We start from the raw sequence: 27,639 nt of genomic DNA, 5'->3' as shown, positions 1-27,639 counted from the left end.
TGAAGTGCTTGCTGTGAAAAGGATTTGGATGTCAATACAAGAAATTGTAATAAGAAACAGTAATAGTTTGATTTACTTGATCATTCCATATGATCTTATCTATATTTATAACCAATATCAAGAACGTTGGAATGGTAACCTTAAAACCTCAATGCAACATTTCTTCAATGAACAGGTATGTGATGATCAAGTGAAAGTGGTATGATGTAATGACTTCTTTCTACTATTATATTCATACAAGTTATTAATAAAAATACAAGTATACTTATCAAAATAGTTGAGCCCAAAAATTTTCTTTACTTGATATATACATTCTTTACATAGCACAATATCATGTGTACAAAAAGACTCTCAAAACAGTGGATAGTGTAGCCAAGTCTCGTCGCTTGCCGCTGTATCCGACCACGACCTCACCTATGTCCTACAAAAACATAGAAAACAACGGGGTGAGCACAAAGATGCTCAGTAAGTGAATCCTCTACTCCACTATCCCAGTATATTACTCTTCAATTCTTTCCTTACTCTTTTCACTTTCTCTTATTCAATCATTCTTGTTCTTTCTCTGTTTCTACTGTTCTTTTCTTTCTTTCTCTCTATTCTCATCACCCATGAGGGATATCATGATAACATGCATGGATGAGATGCATATGCACTAAGGCAAAGCAATGCATTTTCTCTCTTTTCTTTCCTTTCTAATCTTTTCTTATTCTTTTCTCATGTTTTCTCATTCTTTCTCATTCTTATTCATTCTCATTCTCATTCTTATTCTTATTCTTATTCTTTGCCGATCGGTCTTGGTTTATGCATGGATTCAGAACCCTTGGCCATGTGAGTGTACTCTCTCTCGTGTATAGCACTCATCCGCATGTATTCTCACGGACTATACGAATTCTTTTTCTCATTCTCATTCCGCTCTCTCATGGCGGAGACCGTTCTCTCACGGCGGTTTACATGCAGGTAATTCTACACTCACGGGTTCCCTATCGCACAACCTATTCTCTTTTATCTTCTTTAGCACTTCTTAGTCATGTTATTCTCTAGTGCTAATTCTTTCTTTCTCTTTATTCTAAGAGAATTAGTTCTTTTTACTCATATTTCTATCTTTGATGATTACACATATAAACATATGCATATGGATGGCTTATGCCTAGAATCTTTCTTATATGCACTCATGAAATGCAAATATGCTATATTGCATAAAGTAAGGTTCTCTACTTCTACTCATGCTTCTCTTAGGCATTTCATCAAACAATATGTGTGCATATATAAACTCTTCTCTAACTATAATTCTACTTCTTTCTTAACCATCCAAAATTGGAGTTCAACTCCTTTAAATCATCACACATCCTACAAAGAAAACACACTTCAAATATTCGTTTCAAATTCTTCTAAATCTCTCCATACTTCTATCAAAGTTTATCAACACAATCCACCCTTCTCATGGTGGGAATCTCTCCATAAATCAACATTGAACTCATTCATAAATCCATCAACTCATTCCAAACATAAAAATTCAAGCATTAATCATATACAAATCTCTATACATCATTCAATCATGCAAATCACAACTTAGGTGGATTTACTTACCTTATACTCAAGTAGAATCCACTTAAGCTCTCTACTCTTGATGGCTTGATGTTTTCTCTTAAACCTTAAACACAAACTTGGTAAGGATTCTACTCTTACACCAATAAAAATTCACATCTAGAGTGAGGATTTTTACCTTTAAGTGCTTAGGATTAACTTGTATCAACTTCTAGTCAAAAGCCCTCCAAAAATCCTTGGAAAAATTGAATGAAAGCATGAGAGAATTGAAGGATGGAAGAGGCAGTGGAAAAGAAAGAATGAAAGGGTTTCTAAAGCTAAACCCTTAATATCTCATATTTTCTCCACTCTTTCCCATTTTACCCTTACTCTTTCTTAGGAATTCCAACCTTGCCCTTTAATTCTTTGCAAATGTACCCACATTTAAACTATTCTCCATGCAATGTCCTTGCATTTCACTCCCCACTTTTCCTGCTAATTAGGGGTAGAATGGTCATTTTTCCCCAAAGGAAGAATTCTTTAGAAACTCATAAAACTTTTCAGCCGAGTCTTCGCCACGGCGAAAAGGAATTCTTCGCCTCGGCGAAAAATTCTAGGGTCTACTCTTCGCCGCGGCGAAGTCTACCTTTCACAACTTTCAACAAGACTTCACCAATTTCAGGGCATTCAAGCAATTTCAACACATACACACTTAACTAAAACAACTTTAAGGGCAAAATGAGCACATATGAGTTGCGTACCTCAAGCGGGCGTTACATATGACTCTTGTTTTCATAATACAGTCATATTCTTCCACTTATTTCATATTCTTTAACATGTTTATTTACAACCAGAGTTTGTGTTTATGCTTTGTAGAGGAAGACGCAGTGAAGTGCTTGCTGTGAAAGAGATTGGAACATAAATACAAGAGATTGTAATAATCAGATTTTCTAGATCATTAATATAATGGTACATAATGCATGGTATCCAAGTCCAATTATTAAAGTTTATAACATACTTTCAATGGACTAATCTTTGTAAATTAGTGATTACTTCTCGTTGAAATTTCAAAATAAAACTCTTAAATGTTGGTTAGCATAAATGTGATCATGTACAGGGTTATTTTGATGGGGTCATTCTATGGTGTTGGTATAGTATAATTACAAGTTGTTATCAAGGGTATACATATATAGGATGTAGAGTTTTCCTTGATTAGATTGAGAATAATGATTGTGAGAAGAGAAAAAGAAAATTATCTCTTGGTGTCCATGCATGCTTCATGTATTGCTCAGCATTTTGTTCAATATTTCAGGTTAATTTCTTCCCTAAAGGCCTGTAGGATCAGCTGAAAGTGGCATGAATTATGTTTTACTATGTCTAAGTCACCTAAAACTAGCACAATATCATATCATTGAGCTTAATTTTTTCATTATTCATATAATGTTTATTTACAGCTTAAGTGTGTTAATATTGCCCTCTAGATGGAGAAGAATGAACTGCTTCCTGTGAAATAGTTTAGGATTTCATTACAAGAGACTGTAATGAGGTAGGAATAATTTGATTTTCTTGATCATTCATATCATTGTATATTCAACCAAATTGAGATGGTGTCCTATCGATAGTTCAAATTGAGACCCTAAAATATTGATTAGCCTAATTAAACTTGATCGCATAATCGATTGTTTTCTGTGGTCATCCTCTCATTCTGGTATGGTAGAGTAGATAGTAGAAGAGTTAAACAAATATTCCTTCTTTACTGTTATCATTTCATAACGCAAATAATATATCATCAAAGTAGTTTAACACAGGAGTTAACATGAAGTAGATTATATATATATGCCATACTTGTATATTTCATATGTATAAGAATCTCTAAGTGATTGATGAGATTGAAGAAGAATGTATATAAAATTGATTTTGTATTCTTCATGCTCAGGCTGAAAATAGAGTATATATTGATTGACAACATCAAATAAACTGCAAACATTGTCGATTGATTTTTATATGATTTTATACTTAAATTTGATTTTATACGTAAATTCAAACTATAGGCATTACAAATTAGTTAGATATCTTTTATGTTGATTTTCCAAGCAAGACTTGGATGATTGCTCTTTTCAAGAAATCCTTTGTTGGTTTTTGCCAGTGTCACCTTACATATATACTGTACCTGTGTTTTAATCCAAGAAATTCGCAAAGTTAAATTGTTTCTTTTTTCCCTAATGATTCGTTTGATTGGTAGAACATGTGTTGATTCATATTACTAAAGGATTTTTCATCTCTGACTCTATCTCTGCTCTTTGTATTTTGAATTTCAGATCTTGCTGCTAGTGCTGTTCTTTTTTGTTGTTTGATGCAAGAAGATTGGCTCACATCTTACTTATTCATAGAAGGGATGTGTATCTCTCTTAAAAATTTCCTCCAGTGACTATCAAACATGGCTATAGTGAGCCCTTTTAAATTTACAGAGGTAATTTATTTATTTATTTTTCATGTTTTTGAAGATCTTTATACTGCTTACTTAATTTTCATGATACAAATTGTATGAGAAATGAATATTACTTGAGATCCCAATTATCGAAATTCAATTATGGAACCTTCAGAAAAAGGTAACAGTTGTCTTGATAGTCTAGGTTTCTTATGTCTTGTAATAGCTATTTGTTGTTGTAGTTCCTAGAGGCAGCATAATATGTGCCTATACATTAACTCTATTGTTATAACTTCATTCTATTTTAAATCAGAAACCTGTTAGAGAGATCTAACAAGTAGGTTGTTGACAAAACAAAGATCATTGACCGTTACTCAGAATTACAATAATTTTGTCTACACCTATGATTGATACCACTATTTTAGGTTATTCTACATTTGAGATTCTAGCATATCAGTTTCACGGTCCAAGTCTCAGGTGTTTCTACTGTCCTAAATTCAAGAAAGAGTTAAACGTATTTAATCAAGGTAGGATATATAAACTCTTTTAGAATCAACTTATGTTGCAATTGATTCTAGCCTAGTATGCTGCAACAATCGTTGCTCTTGCACTGCTGGCCTGTTTAGGCAAAGAGTACTTATAACTGCTTTTGTCAATTGCATGATTTTTTTTTAATATATATATATATATATACACATTGATTGCAATCCTTATGTCAGGTTTAAAAAAGTATACATTGGTCTTCTCTTGTTGAAGACAAAAATATTTGATTTTGATAATTGAAACAAATTTCTAAATATCTTTTGTCTTTGTTGTCTTCGTTGCAGAAGGCAAGGCAGAAACAATTTCCTTTTGATGAAATGCTTGTGAGGATTGGTTCATTGCTTGTGGTATTGAGTGTGTTATCAAATAGTTTAAGGAAGTCTATTCGAAGCCACTACTTGGAGCTCATTACTTTGCTTTCGAACAAATGAAAATTAAAGCCTGGTGTGAGGTAATTTCCTTTTTAGTTTGTGGATATTGTGTTAACTTTAGGTATGCTATTAACGAAGGCTGCGCTGCATAGTTTAATCTATTGTCATACTTGAACAAGGTTTTTAATTATTTTTATATAATTTTTTTATGTGAGTTTACATAGGTAGATTCAACTGATTGATTGATTAATCACATTTTATTGGTAATACCTTTGAAATTCTTGCTAGAATGCCTCTACGAAAGCTGGTGTTGATTATTGACATGGGACCCCATTTAATAAAAGTTCATGAAGGTAATGTTCATAAAGGTAAGTGGTGAATTCCAAGTGCTTGCATTTACTTATATGTATTTAATTAATTAGATTTAGAGGCCTAATTAGTTGATCTTTGTGTTGATACAATGCCTGAGCAGGATCTTATTTAATTAGTTCCTATACAAGCTTTCCGTGATTGCAACAAAGGATTGGTATTATTAGCATACTCAAAGATTCAAAGAGGATTTAAAGAAGATTGAAAAAAAGAAAAGAAAAAACTAGGGTTCCATATTACAATTAACCAAAAGAAAAAGAGAATAATTCAAAGAGTAAAGTTACATATATATACAACTAAGTAAAAAAACTATACTACCCTTGAGAATAAGAAAAAAGTACATATAACTCCTAACTCCTAACTCCTAACAAGTAGATCTTTGTTTTTTTGCCTTAATTTCAGTTTTAGATGAAAGCTTTCATAAGGTTTTAAATTTGTTAAGAGCTACATGAGCATTTTTTCTTTTTAAACTATTATCTCTTTTGTTTACTGAGTCTCACGGATCATATTCTTTGTTTGTGTAGCCAGATATATGCTCATGCTCATGCTCATGAAAGTTTGAGTATTGATTTTACCTTGACCATTTTCTTCTCTTGTTGAGTTATTTCTCTAATGCTTATATTTCTTGAACTTGTTGTGACTTATGCATGTACTTATTTGTTTCTTTCTTGCATTTACAATATTATGTGATGCTAGCTAGTATAAAAGAAGAAACAGAAACTTAACATATTTTCTAATAAATAATAAGATTTGATTATAGGTCATATTTTAATATCAATTAGTTATCACAATTGTAATTAGTGTTAGCTTTAGGTTACAATTGTAATTAGTGTTAGCTTTAGGTTACAATTGTTCGTATAAGAATATAAATAGATGTCATCTTTCAGTGTAATCTTATTATGTAATTGCTTTAATCATGATTTCTTTTTTGACAATTCTAGTAGAAGAATCAAACACTACTATAAGCTTTCCTAAAGTTAATTCCACTAATATTATATTTTTAATGATGTAAATGGCAGACAAGAAGTAATCAAAAGACATATACCTCGTCAGTGCTTGAAGAGTTTGTGTCTTTGTGAATTGTGATTGCTTTTGATAGCCTGCATAATAACAATGTTATAAAACATTTTATTGTATTTTATGATCTGAATTTGGGAACCAAAACTCATTCAAAATCTGTGTTTTCTTGGTCCTTCAAAAGCTGAAACTCTGCCACCACTTCAACATTTCTGGCTCTTTTGTTCTTCTGTACGCTACTCTTCCTTGTTTTCATCCATGGAAATTGTTTCATTAGAAATTATAGAAACTGATGTTTAAATCTGGATGTCAGATGTTGACAAAATCACTGCAGAAGCTGAAAATTTTTTGGAAGATGAGGCCAATGCAAACAAGAGGTGTCTGAATGAGTGGTGCATTAATCCCGGACAGTGTAACCGGCTTAGTAAACAGGTAAAGAATTTTTTTTTTTTGGTTTTGATTACATGTTAGAATTGTGTAGCTTTTATGTTGTAATACATTCTGGGTTTGTTAAAGGCATTTCATGCAACATGTTTGATGAAATGTTTGTGAGGAATGGTTCCTTGGGATTTGGTGAGTTTGTTGTCAAATGGTTCAATGAAGCATAATGAAGCCACTACTTGGAACTGATTGGTTTCCTTGCAAATGAACCAGAATTACAACCTGGCGTGAGGTAATTTCCAACTACTTGCATTTATATAGATGTTCTTAATTGGTTTGAGAAGCCTAATTAGTTTATCTTTCTGGTATTGCAATGCCTAAGCAGGTCAAATAGTTTTTGAACCCAGGCCCAACTTGTGCCTTTACAAGCTTCCATGATGGCAACAGATGGTTAGTATCGGATTGCCGTTTTTGGTTTCAATTCAAGTTGTAGTAAAATTTTTTCATAAAATTTTAATATATATTCTGTGTGTATAAGCAGATGTATACTGTAATACTCATGCACATAAGGATTATTGTATAGATTTAACTTGGCAATTTACTTATCTTCAACGCTAAGTCTTGGCTTGCACTTTGCCTCCACCGAGAGCAGCTTGTGTAGCCGAAGCAATCTACTTTCATGGCCCTCATGATCTACTGGGTTCAAATAGTTTTTGAACCCAGGCCCAACTTGTGCCTTTACAAGCTTCCATGATGGCAACAGATGGTTAGTATCGGATTGCCGTTTTTGGTTTCAATTCAAGTTGTAGTAAAATTTTTTCATAAAATTTTAATATATATTCTGTGTGTATAACCAGATGTATACTGTAATACTCATGCACATAAGGATTATAGTATAGATTTACCTTGGCAATTTACTTATCTTCAACACTAAGGCTTGGCTTGCACTTTGCCTCCGCCGAGAGCAGCTTGTGTAGCCAAAGCAATCTACTTTCGTGGCCCTCATGATCTACTGGTTTGGCCGCTGATCTACTGTTGTTGTGGTGCATCTCTTTTTCAGTATTGGTTATCTCAAATTAATTATGCTTTTAAAGTGCTTGATAAATTGTCTCAATTAATTGTTTGATTGCGTTTTATTTAATGAATATGAAGAATATGACTTTGCCAGGACATGAAGCATTGCAAGAGAAAAGGTTGGGTTGAATACATATCTATTGTGCAAGATATACTCTTTAACTCTTTTGTTCATGACTGAGGAAGAACAATTTGAAGATTCAAAGATTTTAAAAACTCATTCCACTTTTTATGGTTAAAAATGCTACAATTTCTTCTGACTTCACACTTGTCTAGTTGTCCGAACCATCACTTATTTGTAAGCATGGATTATACTATATGAAATATTCATTGTGTTCTAGCTTTAAATTTTGGTATGCTTTTAGAAACTTTTCAGGTAGAACTTTCTGAAGGTTGTCTGGAACAGTTCACACATGAGATCTAGCCCTTTCTAAGAATGCAAAGTGATGCTTTTTCGGTTTAACAAAGGTGAGCTCCATTGCTTTCTTCTGCTTGCTATGCCTAATACGTGTAAAGAAGAAATGTCATATTTAACTATTAATTTTATTGTTGAGTTATTTAGTCTTGCCTTTGTGGACACCTGGTTCACTTTTCTAATTCCTTTTTACTCTTTAATACTTGACTCAAGGCATCTGTTATGGTTTATGAATCTCACAATTCTCTTGAAGATTCCAAACATTGAATCTGCATATGTAGATTCTACATTGATTTTAATCACATTTTCCTGGTATTGCCCCTGACCTTCTAGTAGGAATCAGCAAGCCTCTATGCAAAGATGGTGTTGATTACTACTGGTCATTGAATTGCATTATATGTAAACGTTCATGACGGTAAGCATATGTTACGTTATTAACATATGCCTTGCTGCATACTTTAGTCCATTGACATACTTGATTAAGATTTTAATGTTCTTTTAATTGTAATAAGTGAGTGCAATTGCAGGAAATTCGAAATTATTAGGTAACACTGGTCTGCATAAGTAGATTGCACTAATTGATTGATTAACCACCTTCTACAGGCATGCACCCTTGGTATTCTTGTTAGCATGTCTGGCTGGAAATATGGTCTTGAATATCAACAGGGTATTGGTCATGGAATTGGGTCTTACCTAAACATTCAAGAAGGTAACTGGTGAATTCTAATAACTACTATTTACTTGTATGTACTTAACTGGATTGAGAAGCCTAATTAGTATCATAGTATTTTTGCTGTAGCTGCGGTTGTAGAAGAAATTTGTCTCAAAATTTTAGTTTTTATTTGTTAAAGAGCTGGTGCTTATAAGGGTTTTAGTGTAGATTTTACCCTTGCCATTTACATAATGCAATCTTATGTTTGCCCTGAACTCTGAATGAATTTCTGTTCATATAGCTGTCTTAAGTCTTTCCAAAATAATTAGTTAATCTGAATCATCGGGGTTTTATATTTAGTTATATAATTATTTTGAATTTGCTTCTCAGAAATCTGTTTCTATGAAGATGGGAAAGTTGGTTTAAGATTAGATAATGTGCTCATAATCAAAGAGGTGGATACAAAATTCAATTTTGGTGACGGGGTTACTTGACATTTGAGCATATAACATGGGTAAGTTAATAATCTATTTCCAACGATTCCTCCCAATCTTTCTATGCAAAATAATAATTTGCTGTATATTTTGTCATCACCGGTATTCATGCTTTTGGTTTTCTTTAATTCGTTCTTTTGTCGCATAAGACTTTGAATTTGTATTGCATGAAAAAAGCACAACTTTTCATGGCTGAAATAGACACTTAAAACATTTCTCGGAAAAAAAGTGGGTAGTAAAAGATAAAATCTTATTTGTTCCATATAGGTGCCTAAATTTTAGTTTTATTTTATTAAAAGACAGTTTGTGGCAATGGTTCAACTTGCCATCTTCTTGTTTCTCAAAATATTCTTAAATTTTTAATTCTTTTTGTATTTTAAACTTTACTTATATATTTTTAAAAAATTATATATATTTTATGTGGCATATTTTCAAAATATACAGATAAATATTTTGTGATTACAGAAACGCTGAATTAATTGAGGCTTCTTTTTTATGCTATATCCAAACATATATCCAAAAAATTTCATACCATCTGTTCACAAAAGCAAACAACAACAAATTAAAAGGAAGAATTCACTTTACTTTTTTGTTTTCTTTCAAAAATGCTCTATTGTGCTTTAATTTGTGAATGCATCTCATCTTTTCTTCTTTTCCAGTCTTTTCCGAGATTACTAGATAAAGAAAATAATTACCAGAGCAGAAGAAGTTAACAGTAAGCTCCTCTTTTCCTTTAGATAGTCGTTAAAGGAAACATTTAAAACTCATCACTACTATAATACAGGGGAATAAAGTTACATTCACATAATTTGGTTGGACAGAAAATGGTCTTCAACATTTTATTTAATTTTCTGGTGTACCTTGATGATGATTCTTTTGAAATTTTATGATTAATTTTTCCAATACTTTAATGTATATGTAGAAGAAATCTTTTGTTGGTTTGAGCTATTGTCGCCTTTAATATATACTGTAATTGTGTTTTGAGTCTAAGAAATTGACATAATTACATTGTTTCTCTATTCTCTAATGATTTATTTGATTATACGAACATGTGTTGAGTTTGTGTTACGAAAGAGTTGTTTATCTCCGACTGTAAATCTTTGCATTGTTCTTTGAATTTCAGATCCTGCTGCCAATGCTGATCTTACTGTGGTCTTAATGCAAGAAGGATTAGCTCACATCTTGCTTATTGGTAATGATATGTACGGCTAAGTCATAATTGAATCCAAAGAACACAATTTTTAGACTAATTTCTAGTTCCTTGCTTGAATTGTATACAGGGTAAGCTTTTCATTCTCTTTAATAAGCTACATATGTTGCATGTGAACTAACAAAAAATACACTTTTACTTAGTAATTTTTATTATAAATATTAAAATAGATTTACATAATAAATCAATCAAATTAAAGTGCAATATAAAATATTTCAAATTTTAATTCTGTTTGTATTTTTAAACTTTTAGTTAAAAGTGGTTTTGGAATTGGCAAAAGTAAATTTAAATATTTTTTAAGAAATTATATATACTTTGTGTAGTATTTGTTCAAAATGAACAGAAACATATTTATGCCTTTTTTCTTTTTTCTGCTTTTAACAATGTTTTATTGAGCTTTAATTTGATAATGCACCTTAGCTTATCTTCTTTTCCAGTATTTTCTAAGATTTTAGGATGAAGAAAATCAATATCGTTGAGGTTTTATAATTAATTTGAATTTGCTTTTTAGAACTCTGTTTCTACGAAGATGAGAAATTTAGTGTACGATCAGAGAATGTGTTCATAATCAAAGATAATTTATTTCATGATGATAGATATACAAAGGCAATTTATTTTCTTCTTTTCATTTTTTGAAGATCTTTACACGGCTTACTCAATTTTCATGACACTAATTGGATTGAAGGATGAATCTTACATGAATCCCAATAATCAAAATTCAGTTCTTGAACATTTAGACAAAGTGGGAAGCATTACTTTGACTTTCTTGTGATTGTAATTCTTGAAGCTAGTGTAATATGCACCTATGCATTAATAGCTTATATTGTTATAACTTCATTTTACTTCAGGTTAGAAATCTCATAGAGAGATCTAACAAGAAGGCTGTTAACTGATCAGAGACCAAATTACTGCTGCTCAGAGTAAAGGTATTTTAGTTTATTTTACAGTTGGGATATCTTTTGAATTTAATTGAACAATTGTTGCCATTATACTGCTAGCATGGTCTGGTGCTGACATTGGAGTAGTTGTTGAAAATTTTTCAGTTGACGCTAATAGGAGGTAGTAATATCGGGTAACTTAGATTCTAACTTCTATGATATCACTTTGCCGATGAAATTGATGATTCTAAAAGTCTTCGACTACAAGGGCTAAATCAACAAACCATAGAGGCCTTAGTTGTTGAAAACAATTTGGTAAATATATATTTAAATTTCTAGAGGGAAAACTCCTTTTAAAATGAGTGGAGTGCATTAAATGGTAGAAGCCCTGTGTTTCCATTCATGGACTAATTCTAAACAACATTAAGTATTCTTCTTATGTTTCTGTACAATCTGAAGTTTGTTATATATTTTTTTGCAGAGGAAGAAGAAGGATGATCAAAACAACATTAACTTGCTTTACATTTTGTCTTTCACAAGACAATAATGTTCCTAGATTTCTTTTAGAAGACAAGAATATTGTATTCTTATGGAACAGAATAAAAAATTGTTGTAAGAATGGAACCAAGCAGCCTTGAGTTGAGAGCAAGCAAAAGTATTCATTTCAACATCAATTACGAATACCTCCCTTCTGCATATAAATTCTTTTTCACTTTTTTAGTAATTAGTATTGATGCGACGAATTCGACAATCGACTTTTTTGGTTATACAATTCCTTCAGGATTCAGTAACTGCAATCTTACTCCTTTATTACCTTGGAATATTAATATTACTTAGAAATAAGAAATGAGTTGGTAATTTGAATGCAAAATTCAAGCCATTAATTGGTACATAAGTTAGAGAACATAAAATTGGTGAACGTAAATCAAACAGCCTTGAAGCTAATTAAACCTTATAAATCAATACAAATTTGGGTAACCAAAGATTAAATTTATATTATTATTTTCTAAAGGATTTCTTATATACGCTGCAAAAACAAAATAACTAAACGTATATATGTAAGAATAAAACTTGAAAATTTATAACACTACTTATGAGGAAAGAACATTAGTTCTTGGTGTTCATGCATATCCCTTCCCTTGCTCTGCAATTCTTGTTGATTGAAGGATTCTTTTTGCAGGATTTTGATTTAAGAGGTCAAACAATGGTATCATTTTCTCAATTAAGTTTCTCTTTTAGAAGACAAGAATAATTCTACATTTGGTTTTCAATTCTTTGTAGATCCTAAATCAGAAAAAGTTTATAAAAGAAAAGAAGCCATGAGAGCAAAGGCAAGATGAATTGCATACCTTGCTTCCTCTCCTCTTATCATATAATCACTTTTCTTTATGATTTCCTCTTTCCAAAGACAAGAATATATACAAAATTAGAGATTCTAACTTAGAAACAATTATAAGAGAGAAGAATGAGTTTGTAATAAGGATGGAACCAAGCTGCAGCCTTAAAACTGAAGGCAAGGAGGATCTTCAGCAAATTATACTTTGATTTCTTTCTTAAGCATGCATCTCTAAGTGATTGGTAATTGAACAACAATACGTACAAAATTCTTTTTGCATTGAAAGGATATTTATATATATATATATACTTTTTCCTTCCACAAATCATTTACTTTTCTTTGCTTCATATGTTTTACTCCTTTTTTCTTATCATTTCACAGCAAACAACATACTTGTTTCCTATTCATCTCTTTGTTTTCCTACTCTTTGTTACAAACTGAACCAAAAAAATTCTCCTAAAACCCTGCCTAAAGTCCTATATATTTTTCTTCTTTCACCTTCAAACACTCAAAACATAATTTTCTCCTTATACCCAACTGAAAAAAAAAAAAAAAAAAAAAAAAAAAAAAAAAAAAAAAAACCAAGCCATGGAAATTGTTTCCTCAATGTGTGGAGTTCGAAAGTGTTGTTTGCAGCTGCTGCGATCAACTCGGTTACTTGTTTCATTACAATGACAACGTTGAAAACTTGAAAAATCAAGCTAAAAGTTGCAGACAGTAGAGACACAGTACAAAAGAAAATCAAATTTGCTAAAAGACATGGAGAAATCATCTTGGTGATTTTTCAAATAGTTGGATGGCTGAAGCTGATAATATTTCCGCAAAAGCTAAAAGGTTTTTGGAAGATGAAGACAAAGCAAATAAGAGGTGCCTCAAAGGGTGGTGCATTAATCTCAGACAACATTATCGATTCAGTAAGGAAGCAAAGAAGCAGACTCTGGCGATTTCTAATCAGCTCCAAGAAGCGGCAAAGATTGAGAGTGTGTCAATTCCTGCTCCTCCTTCGGGAATTATATCATCATCCGAGGTATTTTCTTCTGGCCCTTTTGAATCTAGAAATTCAATTAAGAAGGAAATCGTGAAGGCGTTAGTTGATGATGATGGTGTCTACATAATTGGAATATGTGGGATGGGGGGTGTGGGTAAAACCACACTAGTAAAAGAAATGGGCAAACAATTAAAAGATGAAAAGATATATGATCCAGTAGTGATGGCAGTTGTCTCTCAAACTCCTAGCATAATGAGGATTCAAGGAGAAATTGCTGACATGTTAGGTGTAACGGCATCTCTACCTGCTAATTCTGAAATAGAAAGAGCAAGTTTCTTATCGGGGAGAATCATGGAGAAGAAGCGGATTCTCGTAATACTAGACGATGTTTGGAGAAAAATAAAGCTTGATGATATTGGTATTCCTTTTGGAGAAAGCCATAGAGGTTGTAAAATTGTAATCACCTCTCGAAGCATAAACGTCTGTGATCAAATGAATTGTCAAAAGAAATTTATAGTTGAAACTTTGTCAAAACAAGAGTCTTGGGCCTTATTCAAGGAGCTGGCTGGCACGATTGTTGAAACTACTGATATAAATCCAATTGCAAGAGATGTAGCTGCTAAATGTGGCGGTTTGCCGATTGCGATTGTCACAGTAGCAGGGGCCTTAAAGGGGAAGAACAAGCATGTGTGGAGCAATGCGGCACGACAACTTCAAAAGTCCAACCCAACAAGCATCCAAGGAATGGAGGGAATCGTGTTTTCATCTTTGGAACTGAGCTTCAATTATCTAGAAAATGTGGAATCAAAATCACTTTTCTTATTTTGTAGCTTATTTCCAGAGGACTACAGCATTTCAGTTGAAGATTTGGTTAGATATTGGATGGGCTTGAGGTGGTTTGGAGATACTGATGAGACAACAGAAGATGCTAGAGACAGAGTACATGCTATTGTAAATACCATCACCTCTTATTTTCTCTTAATTGATGATGGTGAAGAGCACGTTAAAATGCATGACGTTGTTCGTGATTTTGCAATAACTATAGCCCCTAAATACAACCGTAAGTTTATGGTAAAAGCTGGAATTGGTCTAAAAGAGTGGCCAAACAAAGATACATTTGAAGATTTCACGTGTATCTCATTGATGGCAAATTATATTAGGGAGCTACCTAGTGGGTTGGAATGTCCAAAACTGCAGGCTTTGTTACTGCAGAATAATAATTTTCAGTTAGTTGTCCCTAGTAATTTCTTTCAAGGTATGAAAAATCTTAGTGTTTTAGATTTGAGTCAAACTGAACTCTTGTCATTGCCTGAATCACTTTCATTTCTCTCAACAATTAAAACACTAAATCTTAGTGGTTGCAAGTTGGGTGACCTATCAGTGATTGGAAGTCTTAGTAAACTAGAGATTCTTAGCCTTTTCAAATCTTCTATTCAAGAGATCCCCGCTTCCTTTAGCCAATTAAGTAATCTCAAGTTATTAGATTTGAATAATTGTAAGGAGTTAACACTAATAACTTGTGGTGTTATACCCTCACTTAAAAAGTTAGAGGAGTTGTACATTAATGGATTTAGGCAATGGGAATATGAAAGTGAAAATTTGAAAAGCAATGCCAATCTTGTTGAGTTAGAAGCCTTGTCCCGATTGACTCATTTAGAGATTTTTATTTCAAACCTTGACCTCTCACCAAAATTGTTGGTATTCCAAAATAACCTATCCAACTTTAAATTAAGAATAGGTTATAGTGAATATTTTGATGCTTCTATGGATGAGAGTAGATACTCAAGAAATATGCTTGTCTCACAAACCAACATTTCAAAAATATATGACTGGGTTAAAGGTTTGCTCAAAAGAACCGAGAGGCTATTTTTAGAGGAAATTGCTAATTTAGAGAGTATTAGCCATAACCTAGTTGAAGAAGGGTTCAATGAATTGAAGTATCTTGATATCACATCTTGTAAATCATTGGTGTATATATTTGATTGTAAAGATATTAAGATTGCAGAGGGAGAAGCCAAGTTACTCTCATCGTTAGAGTATCTAAAATTGGCATTTTTGCCAGAGTTGTCACATATACGGAATGGTGACCATCAATCCGTAAGCCTTTGTAGCTTGAAGAGAGTAGAACTTTGGTCATGCGATAAGTTGATAAAACTATTTTCACCAACTCTACTCCAAAGCCTTATTTGTTTGGAAAAAATATATATAAAGGATTGCAATAATTTAGAGGAGATCTTTGAGAAGAAAGAATCTTTGGATGAGGAGTTAGACCACACCATAACATCCCCAAGTTTGGGAAACCTAACTTCTATACAAATAATTAGGTGTCCTAAATTAAAAAACCTCTTCACCCCTTCCATTGTCAAATGCCTGGTGAAGCTCAAAAGTCTTCAAATATGGAGATGCTCAACAATAGAAGAAATAGTCACAAATGAGAAAGGAGAAAAAGAAGCATCAATAGAGAGGATAGTGTTTCCTAGTTTGTACGACATGTCACTTGGAGGTCTAGGAAGCCTCACTTGTTTTAGCTCTGGGTCATATACTATTGAATACCCAGCATTGGAGATATTACGTATATATAGATGTGGAAAAATGAAGACCTTTGGTTATGGAGAGCAAGTGGCACCCAAGCTTAACAAAGTGGTTGTAGGATGGAATAAAGAACGTTGGAATAGCAACTTGAATGCCACAGTGCAAGAGTTGTTCAATGAACAGGTATGTAGTTGACGATGAAAGAGCTACATTACATGTTGTAATTAATATTGTAAAGTTTTAGCATTTTGCATTGATGATCTTCTCATTGAAGCACTTTATTTGAATTAAATGTATATAAATATGACATTCAATTCAATAGAGTAACAGTATATATTAATACAAATTGATTTGTGTTTAGATTAAAAGGAAGGAATGAGGTTTGGATAATGGTGACCAAGTTGAGAAAGTGATGTGCTAACAAAGGTAAAGTGTTTTAAGATTTGAGATTGAATGAATAACTTTATCAACATTCATGCCTAGCTAGTTGCCAAGAGTTTCCCAACCCAATACACTTTTTATATGCAATCTGTTATGTATATCATCATGTCAATTATACAGAAAATTGTATATAAAATCTAATGATTATTTTTAACATAAAGCCCAAATCAGGTAACAAAGTTATTTATTTATATAAATGAATATGCCTCCTCTGATAAATTGATTTGTTTTTTTATTTACTATATTATATGAGGACCCCACGTGTCTCCTTTCTCAACTTTTTCAGTCTGATTTCACTTGCATTTCAACCTTTTCATTAAATTAAGTAATTATTTTATAATTTATTAAATTTTAAGTTCCAAATCAGGTAAGTTGTAGATAATCCACAAACACGGGCGGAGCAGGCGATGGCTCCCCCTGGCTACAGCAAAAAAGAAAAAACCAATTTTTATAATTTTACAATTATAATTATAATTAATTTTTCAGATAAGTTATTTTTTTAATTATTATTATTTTAAATCTGTTATTCCTAATAAATAATTTTGTTTCTTTTCTTAATAAAATTATAATAAGTTCAATTTATTATGTGAACATTGTTTTCATTTCCTCTTTTATTTTTTTTATTTTTATTTTTTTTCAAAACAAGTTATACATTTTAAATAATAAATCTCATCATATTAAGTGTGTGATAATTTTTCATATTCTATATTTGAAATTATACATTTTAAATAATAAAGTTCAAGGGGTGTCCATTACTAAAAAAACTTATTGTTTTTGTAGGAGAATCAGGCAGGAGGATCGACTTAAATTTGAGAGTAAAAATGGTATGAATCATGTTTTATCATATTATTTATTCAGTATTATTGAACAACACAAGAAATTGTAATACTTTGATTTGCTTGATCGTTCATATGATTATGTATATATTAATTACTAACATTGATACACAAGGAAAAATAAAATAAAAATTGATGGATCAATAGATGGTCACTAGTTTTGGTGATAGCTCGTCGTCTTTGGTAGCTCATCTGTCGACTTCAATGGTACCACGCTGATAGTCAAACGATATTGGCATAATGAGTAGTGAAAGTGGCGTTTTGCTATGGACGATAGGGAAAAATTCAATCTTGTTAGATAGTGTTTTTTATTTTTTATTTAAATTAGGCCAATATTTTATTATCAATTAGATTAAATAATTATTCGCATAAAAAATTAGTTTATACCTTATATTGATTTTTAGGCTATTTTAGTAATTATTATTTACACAATTAATTTTTTATTCGAAAATCCTTCCTAAAGTATATAATCATTCAAAATATTTTTATAAACACTTTTAATTTGTAGTATTAGAAGTAATTGATTATTTTATAAATTTAGTCTAAATAAAATCTCTTAAATGCTGAATGTTTTTATAGGAAGACGAAGAAGAAGAATTTCCGATGAAAGTTATTGAGATGTCAATGCTAGAGATTGTAATAATTTGGTTTGTTCTGTCATTCCTATGATTGTTTTGTATATATTTATTAGAAACATTAATGGTGTATGTAAAAGCTTTTGTATATATTCTTTGTAATTCATGCATAATCATTTTTTCTCATTTTATTTTTTATTGTATTTAGTCTTATTTGAGAGGTAAGGCTCATTACATCCCCCTCTGTCTAGGTGTCATCTTTTTTTTTAATTAATAAAATTTTCCTCGTACCGTCGAGGTTTGCTTAAAAAATTAATAGGATAAGATTTTATTTATGATATAATTAAAATTTTCAATATGTTCTAATATATTCAATCCCACGTGAAAAATATACAACTTTCTAAAGTTATTTATTTTTATAAACGAATATTTCTCGTGTTATAAATTGATTTGCATAAATTTCATAAACATTAGTTTAGTTAAAAATTATAAAATATACAGTTATTAAATACTTCTTAAATTTAAAATAAAAGTTTGTTTTTTATTTACTATATTAAATAAGGGCTCCACGTGTCTCCTTTCTCAGCTTTTTCATTCTGATTTCACGTATTTCAACACGAACAAACCATGATTTAATTATTAATTAAATTAAGTAATTATATAATTATTAAATTCTAAGGATATTTTAGTAATTAAAATATATATTGGACTATTTATGCTATTTAAGGATCTGAATTTGGGAACCCCAAACTCACTCGATAACTTCATGTTTTCTTGTTCCTACGAAAGCTGAAACTCTACCGTAGTACCGTCACTTCAACATTTCTAGCTCTTTTGTTCTCCGATACAGTTGGATGTCAAAGCTGGATGTCAGAAGTTGATATAATCATTGCAGAAGCTGAAAACATTTTGGAGGTGTCTCAAAGAGTGTTGCATTTATCCCAGACAACATAAAATCAGTCTGGGTTTGTTAAAGGCAACATGTTCGATGAAATGCTTGTGAAGAATGGTTTCTTACATCTGGTGAGTTTGTTGTCAAATGGTTCAAAGAAGCATAACTGAAGCCACTACTTGGTACTGATTGATTTGCTTGCTTGCAAACAAACGAGAATTACAGCATGGTGTGAGGTAATTTCCAACTACTTGCATTTACTTAGACGTATTTAATATGATTAAGAAGCCTAACTAATTTATTTTTCTGGTGTTGCAGTGCCTGAGCAGACCCCATTTAATTAGTTTTAGAACCCAGGCTCAACTTACTATACAAGCTTCCATTGCTGCAACAGATGGTTAGTATCATATAACTGTTTTTGCTCTAAATTTAGTTGAAGAAAAAATTTTTCAAAAAATTTTAATTTATGTCCTCTGTTTGTGTAGCCAGATGCATGCTCATGCACATAAGGGTTTTAATATGGGTTTTACCTTGGCCGTTTGCTTATCTTAAAACTGACAATAAAGGGAGGTTAATTTCCGGGTGGGCAATAGTCATTCCAGCTGTTTTTATTTTTACTGGACAGGTACTGCTTGTGAAACGCCAACTCAGTAGACAAAAGACCTCTAATGTAACATGATGAGACTTTGTCTTCATCAGTAAACAAAGAGAAGCTGCCTGTGTAGCGCTGAGGCTTGCACTTTGCTGTTTACAGGCATGCTCCGTTGGTATTCTTGCTAAGATGCCTTTGTGGAAATCTGGTCTTGAGCACCGACGGGGTACTGGTCTAGGAATTGGGTCTTACCTAAACACTCATAAAGGTAAGTCATGAATTCTAACTACTTGTATTACTTATATGTACTTAATTGGATTGAGAAGCCTAATTAGTATCATAGAATTTTTGCTTTAGCCGCAGTTGTAGAAGAAATTTTTCTGTAAATTTTAATTTTTTCTTTGTTAAGAGCTCATGCTTATAAGGGTCCTTTACTTATCTTTAGAACTGTTTCTCTAATGTTACATTTCTTGAACTTATTGTCATTCATGCAAATACACATAATGCAGTCTTATGTTTGCCAATATTAGTTGTCTCACTCTTTCCAATATTAATGGTTGTGTGTTATTGCCAGAATCATTGAGGTTTTATATTTAATTAATTCCCTTTTGGATAATGGCTATGGTGTTATCTTAGGTATGTTGTTAACATATACTTTTTGGATCACTTTAATCTGTTGGATACTTTAATCTGTGACTGGGGTTGTGTTATCTTAGAATCATTGGGATTTTGTATTAATTATTAATTTGAATTTTCTTTTCAGAGCCCTGTTACTATGAGGATGTGAAATTTGTTGTAAGCTTGAAGAAAGTGACCTTGGGGACAAGGGTTAATTACTTGACATTTGAGCGCAAAACAGGGGTAACTCATTCAAACTAATTAACTACTGTTCCTTGTTTTCATCCATGGAAATTGTTTTTTCAGTTGTTGGAAGCACTTAGACTGTTTGTTTGGTGCAGCAGGCTGTCAGTTTGGTTACTTGCTTCACTACTAGGACACATTGGACCCTTAGAGAAGCAAATTAATCAATTTGCTGGTATAGGAGACAGTTAGAAGCCAAAATTAAAGCTGCTAAAAGGAATCTAGAAATTATAGAAATTGATATTCTAGATGTCGGAGGTTGATAAAATCACTGCAGAAGATGATCAATTTTTGGCTTATATTTCTTGAACTTCTTGTGATTTATGCATGTACTTATTTGTTTCTGGCTTACATTTACAATATTATGTGATGCTAGCTAGTAGAAAAGAAAAAACAAAACTTAATATATATATTTTCCAACAAATAATAAGATTTGATTATATGTCATATTTTAATATCAATTAGTTATCACAATTGTAATTAGTGTTAGCTTTAGGTTACAATTGTTTGTATAAGAATATACATAGATGTCATCTTTCAGTGTAATCTTATTATGTAATTGCTTTAATCATGATTTCTGTTTTGACAATTCTAGTAGAAGAATCAAACACTACTGTAAGCTTTCCTAAAGTTAATTCCACTAATATTATATTTTTAATGATGTAAATGGCAGACAAGAAGTAATCAAAAGATATATAACTTGTCAGCTTGCTTGAAGAGTTTGTGTCTTTATGAATTGTGATTGCTTTTGATAGCCTGCATAATAAAAATGTTATAAAACATTTTATTGTATTTTATGATCTGAATTTGGGTACCAAAACTCATTCAAAATCTGTGTTTTCTTGGTCCTTCAAAAGCTGAAACTCTGCCACCACTTCAACATTTCTAGCTCTTGTTCTTCTATACAGTACTCTTCCTTGTTTTCATCCATGGAAATTGTTTCATTAGAAATTATAGAAACTGATGTTCAAAGCTGGATGTCAGAAGTTGACAAAATCTCTGCAGAAGCTGAAAGTTTTTGGAGGATGAGGTCAAGGCAAACAAGAGGTGTCTAAATGAGTGGTGCATTAATCCCGGACAACGTAACCGGCCTAGTAAACTGGTAAAGAATTTTTTTTTTTTTTTTTTGGTTGATTACATGTTAGAATTGTGCAGCTTTTATGTTGTAATACATTCTGGGTTTATTAAAGGCATTTCATGCAACATGTTTGTGAGGAATGGTTCCTTGGGATTTGGTGAGTTTGTTGTCAAATGGTTCAATGAAGCATAATTGAAGCCACTACTTGGAACTGATTGGTTTACTTGCAAATGAACCAGAATTACAGCCTGGCGTGAGGTAATTTCCTACTACTTGCATTTATATAGATGTTATTAATTGGTTTGAGAAGCCTAATTAGTTTATCTTTCTGGTGTTTTAATGCCTAAGCAGGTCAATTAGCTTTTGAACCCAGGCCCAACTTGTGCCTTTACAAGCTTCCATGACGGCAACAGATGGTTAGTATTGGACTGCTGTTTTTGCTTTCAATTGAAGTTGTAGTAAAAATTTTTCATAAAATTTTAATATATATTCTTGTGTATACCCAGATGTATACTGTAATACTTATGCACATAAGGATTTTAGTATAGATTTACTTTGGCAATTTACTTATCTTCAACACTAAGGCTTGGACTGCGCTTTGCCTCCGCTGAGAGCAGCTTGTGTAGCCGAAGCAATCTACTCTCGTGGCCCTCATGATCTACTGGTTTGGCCACTGATCTACTGTTGTTGTGGTACATCTCTTTTTGGGTATTGGTTATCTCAAATTAATTATGCTTTTAAAGTGCTTGATAAATTGTCTCAATTAATTGTTTGATTGCGGTTTATTTAATGAATATGAAGAATATGACTTTGCCAGGACATGAAGAACTGCAAGAGAAAAGGTTGGGTTGAATATATATCTATTGTGCAAGATATACTCTTTAACTCTTTTGTTCACGACTGAGGAAGAACGATTTGAAGATTCAACGATTTTAAAAAACTCATTCCACTTTTTATGGTTAAAAATGCTACAATTTCTTCTGACTTCACACTTGTCTAGTTGTCCGAATCATCAGTTATTTGTAAGCATGGATTAAAGTATATGAAATATTCATTGTGTTCTAGCTTTAAATTTTGTTATGCTTTTAGAAACTTTTCAGGTAGAACTTTCTGAAGGTTGTCTGGAACAGTTCACACATGAGATCCAGCCCTTTCTGAGAAAGCAAAGTGATGCTTTTTCGGTTTAACAAAGGTGAGCTCCATTGCTTTCTTCTGCTTGCTGTGCCTAATATGTGTAAAGAAGAAATGTCATATTTAACTATTAATTTTATTGTTAAGTTATTTAGTCTTGCCTTTGTGGACACCTGGTTCACTTTTCTAATCCCTTTTTACTCTTTAATACTTGACTCAAGGCATCTGGTATGGTTTATGAATCTCCCAACTCTCTTGAAGATTCCAAATATTGAATCTGCTTACGTAGATTTCAATCACTTTCTACTAGTATTGCCCCTGACCTTCTTGTAGGAATCAGCAAGCCTCTATGCAAAGATGGTGTTGATTACTACTGGTCATTGAATTCCTTTATATCTAAACGTTAATGAATGTTGGCATATGTTACGTTATTAAAGTATGCCTTGCTGCATACTTTAGTCCATTGACACACTTGATTAAGATTTTAATGTTTTTTTAATTGTTATAAGTGAGTGCAACTGCAGCAAATTGGAAATTATTAGGTAACACTGGTCTGCATAAGTAGATTGCACTAATTGATTGAATAAATCACCTTCTACAGGCATGCACCCTTGGTATTTTTGCTAGGATGTCTCTGTGGAAATATGTTCTTGAATATCGACAGAGTATTGGTCATGGAATTGGGTCTTACCTAAACATTCAAGATGGTAACTGGTGAATTCTAATAACTTCTATTTACTTGTATGTACTTAACTGGATTGAGAAGCCTAATTAGTATCATAGTATTTTTGCTGTAGCTGCAGTTGTAGAAGAAATTTGTCTGAATAGTTTAGTTTTTATTTGTTAAAGAGCTGGTGCTTACAAGGGTTTTAGTGTAGATTTTACCCTTGCCATTTACATAATGCAATCTTATGTTTGCGCTGAACTCTGAATGAATTTCTGCTCATGTAGTTGTCTTAAGTCTTTCCAAAATAATTAGTTAATCTGAATCGTCGGGGTTTATATTTAGTTATATAATTATTTTGAATTTGCTTCTTAGAAATCTGTTTCTATGAAGATGGGAAAGTTGGTTTAATATTAGATAATGTGTTCATAATCAAAGAGGTGGATACAAAATTCAATTTCAGTGACAGGGTTACTTGACATTTGAGCATATAACATGGGTAAGTTAATAATCTATTTCCACTGATTCTTCCCAATCTTTCTATTCAAAATAATAATATGCTCTATATTTTGTCATCAGCATTATTCATGCTTCAATTAACTTTGTGCTTTTGGTTTTCTTTAGTTTGTTCTTTTGTCGCATAAGATTTTGGATTTGTATTGCATGAAAAAAGCACAACTTTTCATGGCTGAAATAGACACTTAAAACACTTCTTGGAAAAAAGGGGGTAGTAAAAGATAAAATCTTATTTGTTCCATATAGGTGCCTAAATTTTAGTTTTCTTTTATTAAGAGACAGTTTGTGGCAATGGTTCAACTTCCCATCTTCTTGTTTCTCAAAATATTCTTAAATTTTTAATTCCTTTTGTATTTTAAACTTTACTTATATGTTTTAAAAAATTATATATATTTTATGTAGCATATGTTCAAAATATACAGATAAATATTTTATAATTACAGACACGCTGAATTAATTGAGGCTTCTTTTTTATGCTATATCCAAACATATCTCCAAAAATTTTCATACCATCTGTCCACAAAAGGAAACAACAACAATTTAAAAGGAAGAATTCACTTTGCTTTTTTGTTTTCTTTAAAAAATGACCATTGTGCTTTAATTTGAGAATGCACCTCATCTTTTCTTCTTTTCCAGTCTTTTCAGAGATTATTAGATAAAGAAAATAATTACCAGAGCAAAAGAAGTTAACAGTAAGCTCCTCTTTTCCTTTAGAAAGTCGTTAAAGGAAACATTTAAAACTCATCACTACTATAATACAGGGGAATAAAGTTACATTCACATAATTTGGTTGGACAGAAAATGGTCTTCAACATTTTATTTAATTTTCTGGTGTACCTTGATGATGATTCTTTTGAAATTTTATGATTAATTTTTCCAATACTTTAATGTATATGTAGAAGAAATCTTTTGTTGGTTTGAGCTATTGTCGCCTTTAATATATACTGTAATTGTGTTTTGAGTCTAAGAAATTGACATAATTACATTGTTTCTTTATTCTCTAATGATTCATTTATTATACGAACATGTGTTGAGTTTGTGTTACGGAAGGGTTGTTTATCTCCGACTGTAAATCTGTGCATTGTTCTTTGAATTTCAGATCCTGTAGCTTGTGCTGATCTTGCTGTGGTCTTAATGCAAGAAGGATTAGCTCACAACTTGCTTATTGGTCATGATATGTACGGCTAAGTCATAATTCAATCCAAAAAACACAATTTTTAGACTGATATCTAGTTCCTTGCTTGAATTGTGTACAGGGTAAGCTTTGCATTCTCTTTAATAAGCTACATATGTTGCATGTAAAATAACAAAAAATACACTTTTATTTAGTAATTTTTAGTGTAAATATTAAAATAGATTTACATAATAAATCAATCAAATTAAAGTGTAATATAAAATATTTTAAATTTGAATTCTGTTTGTACTTGTAAACTTTTTAGTTAAAAGTGGTTTTGGAAATGGCAAAAGTAAATTTAGATATTTTTTAAGAAATTATATGTACTTGGTGTAGTATTTGTTCAAAATGAACAGAAATTATATGTACTTTGTGTAATTTGAATTTGCTTCTTAGAACTCTGTATCTACGAAGATGGGAAATTTGGTGTACGATCAGAGAATGTGCTCATAATCAAAGATATTTTATTTCTTGAAGATAGATATACAAAGATAATTTATTTTTTGCTTTTCATCTTTTGAAGATCTTAACACAGCTTACTCTATTTTCTAAATACAATAACAATCAAAAATTAAGTCTAAATAAAATCTCCTAAATGCTGATTGTTTTTGTAGTAAGAAGAAGACGAAGAAAAAGAAGATGAAAAACTTCTTTTGAAAGATATTAAGATGTTGATGCAAGAGATTGTAATAATTTGATTTGCTCTATCATTCATATGATTATTTTGTATATATATATTTTACAAATATTAATGGTGTGTGTAAAAGCTTTTATATTTGTTCTTTGTAATTCATGCATAATCATTTTTCTTATTTTTTTTACTTTTTATTGTATTTAGTCTTATTTGAGAGGTAAGGCTAATTATGTACCCTTCTATCTAGGTGTCATCTTTTTTTTTTCAATTAATAAAATTTTTCTCGTACCGTCGAGGTTTGCTTAAAAAAAATTAATAATATAAGATTTTATTTACGATGTAATTGAAATTTACTTACTATAAATTAGGTATATGACACTCTTAACCTTATTGTCGTGAAAGATATTTAAAGTCAAATATATTATTTTTCAATATATTCAATCCCACTTGAAATATTATTTATTTATATAAATGAATATGTCTCGAATGTGATAACAAACAAACGAAGTAGACATGCATTCATTCCAGAAACTTAAGTTAAATTTCTTTAGGTTTAAACTTAAAATACGAAGAGTTATATAAAGTGAGCTAGTTAAAGCTGACTCAAAACAGATAGTTCATCACTTTCTTACGGTGCTGAGACATCTGCACTACTACAAAATAACTATATATAGATATATAAGAGTGAAACTTAATATGAGATAGAACAAAAACAGTAATCAGTTCTTCATGTTCATGTTTTTCTTCACTTCCTCAGCATGTTGTTTGACGGTTTCCTTGGAAGCTTCAGCATTGCCCATCAATGATTCTTTAGCTTTCTGAGCTGTATCCTTAGCTGAGCCCCATGCTCCTTCCACTGTTTGTTTTGCCTTCTCAGTAACATCCTGTGCTGTTTCGCCCACCTTTCCACCCATTTCCTTTGCATTTTGATTCATCTACACACATTTTTTCACCAATTACACGCTTAGAGAATCCGGGAAAATTCAACTCAATTCAAGTTGCTTTATGTTCACCGCGAGAAACATGGACTACCCCGACGCACGATGGGCGTTGGCATAACTGTTCCCTACGTCGACGTCTACCTAATCTGGCGGAATATGAAGCTCTGGAAAGCTAAGTAAACTTGAGATACTTGACCTCTCCAATTCTGATCTTATTGAGGAAATCCCCATATCCTTGAGTCAATTAACTATTCTCAGGTTCTTACATTTGAATTCTTGTTGGAAGCAACCATTAATATCCCGTGGTGTTCTACCCTCTCTTAAAAAGTTAATGGAGTTGTAAATAAATCCCAGACAACGTGATCAACTCAGTGAACAGGTAAAGAATAAAATTTATGCTGTGCTGATTATATGTTAAAATTGTGTAGTGTTTTGTGTTTTTATACTTGCTGGGTTTGTTAAAAGCATTTCATAGAACTTGTTTGATGAAATGCTTTTGAGGAATTGTTTCTTCATGCAACATGTTTGATGAAATGCTTGTGAGGAATGGTCCTTTACGTGTGGTGAGTTTGTTGTCAAATAGTTCAAAGAAGCATAAAAAAAAGTCACGACTTCTGCTTAATTGGATTCAGAAGTTTAATTAGTTTATCATTCTGGTGTTGCAATTCCTGATCAGGACCTTATTTAATTTGTTTTTTGAACCCAGGCTCAGCTTCTGCCTATACAAGCTTCCATGACTGCAACAGACGGTTTGCATCTTCCTGCTTTTGCTATTCTTTAATTTGTTTGTTCTTTTGTCACACATAAAAACTTGGAAAAAAAAGATAAAATCTTATTTGATCAATGTAGGTGCATAAACTTTAATTTTTATTTTATTCTTGTCTCCTGAAATAATTTAAAATTTAATTCTTTTTGAATATTTACCTTTTATTTAAAAATGGTTTTGGCATTGGCATAAATGAATTGAAATATTTTAGAAGATTGTAGACCATTGAATCATAAATTAACAAGTTTAAATTTTATCATCTGTAGGAGAATTAACATTATAACCTCTACCTTATGTTCTGTAGTGTTATTCCCACAAATAAATAT

General features: G+C 31.6%; 1 protein-coding gene and 4 long non-coding RNA genes across 11 annotated transcripts; all 5 read left to right on the top strand.

The window, feature by feature from the left end:
• The first annotated feature begins 4,809 nt into the window (after positions 1–4,809).
• LOC116121276 lies at positions 4,810–12,093 on the top strand. Of its 5 annotated transcripts, none has more exons than XR_004126697.1 (13): positions 4,810–4,946; positions 5,155–5,219; positions 6,566–6,684; positions 6,769–6,925; positions 7,019–7,083; positions 7,175–7,399; positions 7,491–7,826; positions 8,073–8,175; positions 8,726–8,831; positions 9,165–9,288; positions 10,392–10,549; positions 11,327–11,404; positions 11,838–12,093. It is a non-coding gene; the product is annotated as an uncharacterized LOC116121276 (long non-coding RNA). The 5 variants fall into 5 exon arrangements; XR_004126696.1 differs by having other exon boundaries at positions 5,155–5,234; positions 7,286–7,399; XR_004126699.1 differs by having other exon boundaries at positions 5,155–5,234; positions 10,392–10,460.
• Positions 12,094–13,488: 1,395 nt separating this feature from the next.
• On the top strand, positions 13,489–18,158 carry LOC116121298 (probable disease resistance protein At4g27220). The gene is made up of 2 exons (XM_031407251.1): positions 13,489–16,395; positions 18,069–18,158. The coding sequence occupies exons 1-2, from the start codon at positions 13,489–13,491 to the stop codon at positions 18,156–18,158; spliced, it is 2,997 nt and encodes a 998-aa protein (XP_031263111.1).
• Positions 18,159–18,830: 672 nt separating this feature from the next.
• On the top strand, positions 18,831–19,810 carry LOC116121284. Its single transcript, XR_004126709.1, has 3 exons — positions 18,831–18,979; positions 19,275–19,353; positions 19,582–19,810. It is a non-coding gene; the product is annotated as an uncharacterized LOC116121284 (long non-coding RNA).
• Positions 19,811–21,620: 1,810 nt separating this feature from the next.
• Positions 21,621–23,004, top strand: LOC116121278. 2 transcript variants are annotated; one of them, XR_004126702.1, is made up of 4 exons: positions 21,621–21,745; positions 21,839–21,903; positions 21,994–22,679; positions 22,952–23,004. It is a non-coding gene; the product is annotated as an uncharacterized LOC116121278 (long non-coding RNA). The 2 variants fall into 2 exon arrangements; XR_004126701.1 differs by lacking the exon at positions 22,952–23,004 and adding an exon at positions 22,840–22,937.
• Positions 23,005–23,608: 604 nt separating this feature from the next.
• LOC116121282 lies at positions 23,609–25,676 on the top strand. 2 transcript variants are annotated; one of them, XR_004126706.1, is made up of 3 exons: positions 23,609–23,781; positions 24,898–24,966; positions 25,587–25,676. It is a non-coding gene; the product is annotated as an uncharacterized LOC116121282 (long non-coding RNA). The 2 variants fall into 2 exon arrangements; XR_004126707.1 differs by having other exon boundaries at positions 24,898–25,055; positions 25,587–25,657.
• The last annotated feature ends 1,963 nt before the right edge of the window (positions 25,677–27,639 follow it).

This window comes from Pistacia vera, unplaced genomic scaffold, assembly GCF_008641045.1.
Source record: "Pistacia vera cultivar Batoury unplaced genomic scaffold, PisVer_v2 Contig971, whole genome shotgun sequence".
NCBI classification, from domain to species: domain Eukaryota; kingdom Viridiplantae; phylum Streptophyta; class Magnoliopsida; order Sapindales; family Anacardiaceae; genus Pistacia; species Pistacia vera.
The sequence above is the reverse complement of the archived record's forward strand: the minus strand, read 5'-3'. Positions and strand labels throughout refer to the sequence as shown.

Coding starts and splice junctions, on each gene's coding strand:
- LOC116121298 (XM_031407251.1), top strand. CDS start 13,489: ATGGCTGAAGCTGATAATATTTCCGCAAAAGCTAAAAGGTTTTTGGAA. Junction 16,396..18,068: donor AAGAGTTGTTCAATGAACAG/GTATGTAGTTGA, acceptor ATGTTTTTATAG/GAAGACGAAGAAGAAGAATT.